Below are 2,555 nucleotides of genomic sequence, written 5' to 3' on the forward strand. Positions count from 1 at the left end.
ATAATAATAAAAATAAAAAGCAGAAGAGACCAATTGCTTACCCTTTTATCCAACAAAGGGAGCTCAATGGCTTATGTGAGATCTGAAAGGTAAATTTGATGCCAGAGAGGGTTCGTTGGCTTGTTGTCTTGTGTTTTTTATTAATAGAAAGTTAATTATTTTAGAATGTAAGACAAGAAAACTATACAATTATTATACACTACACTAAAGAGCACGAGAGGATCCTATACAATAATTTAGATGTATTAAATAAATAAAAAATAATAGCAGCCTTCTACAATGCAGGCTACACGTAGGTTTACTTCGGCTTGAAGTACCCGGGTCTTTAGTACACCTACAGGAACAGATTTGCTCCCCAAGTGTTTTGAAGAAACATATCTATAAGATACATAAGTAAGAGCGTCTAAGGTTAGGACAAAAAATTGAAAACACACTTTACCACGGTCTCCACATATCTAACGACCCCATTCTGGGGTTGTTATGGGAAAAATTTGGCTGCAGAACCTGTCTGGGAGGTGCAGCATCAACCTGGTTGAAAACCGACAGCGAGGGCAGCTGGAAGGGATTTTTGGAAGCTTGCTTGTTTTCGGCAGGGTAGAGGCGCTCCTGTGACGGGTTTGTGCCTCGAGTGCCGCCCTTGGGGCTCGGGGGGCTTTTCTGCACCGGGAGAGGCTGCTGAGCCGGGCTCAGAGACCTCAGCGCGGCTTTGCAGGCGTCTCCCCCGGAGCGGGGCAGGGATTTGAGCAGGTGGTTCAGGAGGCGCGCCCCCAGGGTCTTGTCCATCCACTCGCAGGTGAGCAGCAGGTTGTGCACCTCGTGCATGCACTGGATGTAGCCGGTGCTGTACCGCTGCTGGGCCTCCAGACCCACCTTGGAGTCGGCTGCGTGCGACAGGACACAGAGGGGAGGCGGTGAGAGGGTGACAGCCGCCCGGTGGCGGCCGCTGAGGCCACCGGGCTTAGCGAGGTGCTTTGTCTGCAGCGGGGAAGGCGACGGGGCGCGACCCCTGTGCCCTCCTGCCCGCCGCCGAGACGGAACTGCGCCCGAACCGGCGGGAATCGGCCCTGGAGGGAACGCGCACCTCCCGTGGATGAGCCGGCGGCCGGCTCCATCTCCCCATCTAGCGGAGAAAGCCCAACGCCGGCGGCAGCCCGGGCCCCTTCGAAAGGCGCTTGTGCCAGGCCGATCAAAGCGCTGGCACCGGGCACAGGGGACTGGGAGCACGGTAAGGGGGCAGGCACTCACCCATCATCTTGCCGCTCTGGATGTTCTGGAGGTGCTTCACTGTCATTTCCAGGATGTCTGCCTTTTCCAGCTTAGACTGCTGATAAGGAAAGAGCGCGGCAGTCAGAGGCTAAGGAGGGTTTGCACCATGCCGAGTTTCTCTAAAGATGAAGCAGCTCCCTCCCTCCTCCTCTCCCCCCAGCCCAATTTCCCACCAGCGGAAGGACAAAAAGCGGCATAAAATGAGCACTTACATCCAGGTGAAATGCACCCACAACAGTCTCCTTCAGCTGGTCTAAGCAGTTATTAATCCTTTCCCTTCGCTTCCGCTCAATGAGGGGTTTCCTTAACTGGCAAAGAAAAGGAGCAGGAAAAACTGCAGCTGATATTTTCATTTCCTCTGCCTGCTGCAGTTCGGCGAGGCCAGAGCCCCCCGTGCCCTGTGTGAAGCCAGCGCAGGGTGGCACAGTGCTCAGCAGGAACACGATGTGGATGGAGCGTGTGCCAGCTCCAGCCACGGCCTGTGCCTGAGCGGGCATCACCTCTCCCTTCTCCCGCTTCCAATCATTTCAAACAGAGAAACTCACGTCACGCCGTCAAAACGGAGAGAAAGCATAGAAAGGAAGCAGAAAAACACCCGCACAAGTTAAATTCAGAGAAAACATCTTTCTGGTAGGAGAAAAAGCCTTGTCCCCTTTCTGTGTCCTGGCAGCAGCGGCCCAACACCGCTCACTCACAGGCCCAGGGCAGGGGACACTCACCTTCCTCTCCTCCTTGGTGCTGGCCACCTTGTGCGTGCCAGTGGTGGCCGTGGCCGTCATCCTGCTCCAGGCAGCCGGGACGGATTGGGATGGAATGGGATTGGGATGGAATGGGATGGGATTGGGATGGGAGTGGGATGGGATTGGGATGGGGATGGCAAAGAGGCACTCAGGCCGTGGCTCGCTCCCCTTCCAGATGGGCTCTTTGCTGCTCCGCTGCTCCTCGGCTGTATTTATAACCCTGAATTAGCATCTGAAAGGCAACTTTCCTTGGCGGGACTTCTTTTCCCACACGAGGGGTCGAGCCCGGAGGTTTGTGGCCATCAATCAAAGCTGACAGGTCACTGCTTCTTTTCAATGACCACGCCGGCCCCCCCAAACGGCGACAGATGTCCAGCCTCCGACGCTGGGCTTTGGAGGGATCTTTTGTTCCGGAGGAAGGGGAGGAAAATGGGCGAGCTCGGAGCAGCTTGCGCGGCTCCTCGTTCAATTTGCACAGATTCCCAGGGAGGGACACAATAGCGGGAAGCGGTTGAATTACACCTGGGAAAATGCCTTCTACTCATCTTT

The 2,555-nt window shown here is 55.0% G+C and overlaps 1 protein-coding gene across 2 annotated transcripts; it reads right to left on the reverse strand.

Annotated features, from left to right (window-relative positions):
• Positions 1–230: 230 nt before the first annotated feature.
• LOC120757290 (transcription cofactor HES-6-like) lies at positions 231–2,117 on the reverse strand. Of its 2 annotated transcripts, none has more exons than XM_040074514.2 (4): positions 1,986–2,117; positions 1,479–1,574; positions 1,246–1,324; positions 231–881 (listed from the first exon to the last, which is right to left on the reverse strand). In XM_040074514.2, the coding sequence occupies exons 1-4, from the start codon at positions 2,043–2,045 to the stop codon at positions 436–438; spliced, it is 681 nt and encodes a 226-aa protein (XP_039930448.1). In that variant the 5' UTR covers positions 2,046–2,117; the 3' UTR covers positions 231–435. The 2 variants fall into 2 exon arrangements, with proteins under 2 accessions (XP_039930448.1, XP_039930449.1); XM_040074515.2 differs by having other exon boundaries at positions 1,246–1,321; positions 1,986–2,098.
• Positions 2,118–2,555: the final 438 nt, after the last annotated feature.

The sequence above is a fragment of the Hirundo rustica genome, chromosome 10 (assembly GCF_015227805.2).
Source record: "Hirundo rustica isolate bHirRus1 chromosome 10, bHirRus1.pri.v3, whole genome shotgun sequence".
NCBI classification, from domain to species: Eukaryota; Metazoa; Chordata; class Aves; order Passeriformes; family Hirundinidae; genus Hirundo; species Hirundo rustica.

Coding starts and splice junctions, on each gene's coding strand:
- LOC120757290 (XM_040074514.2), bottom strand. CDS start 2,045: ATGACGGCCACGGCCACCACTGGCACGCACAAGGTGGCCAGCACCAAG. Junction 1,575..1,985: donor GCACCAAGGAGGAGAGGAAG/GTGAGTGTCCCC, acceptor TTTCTTTGCCAG/TTAAGGAAACCCCTCATTGA. Junction 1,325..1,478: donor TGGGTGCATTTCACCTGGAT/GTAAGTGCTCAT, acceptor TTTCCTTATCAG/CAGTCTAAGCTGGAAAAGGC.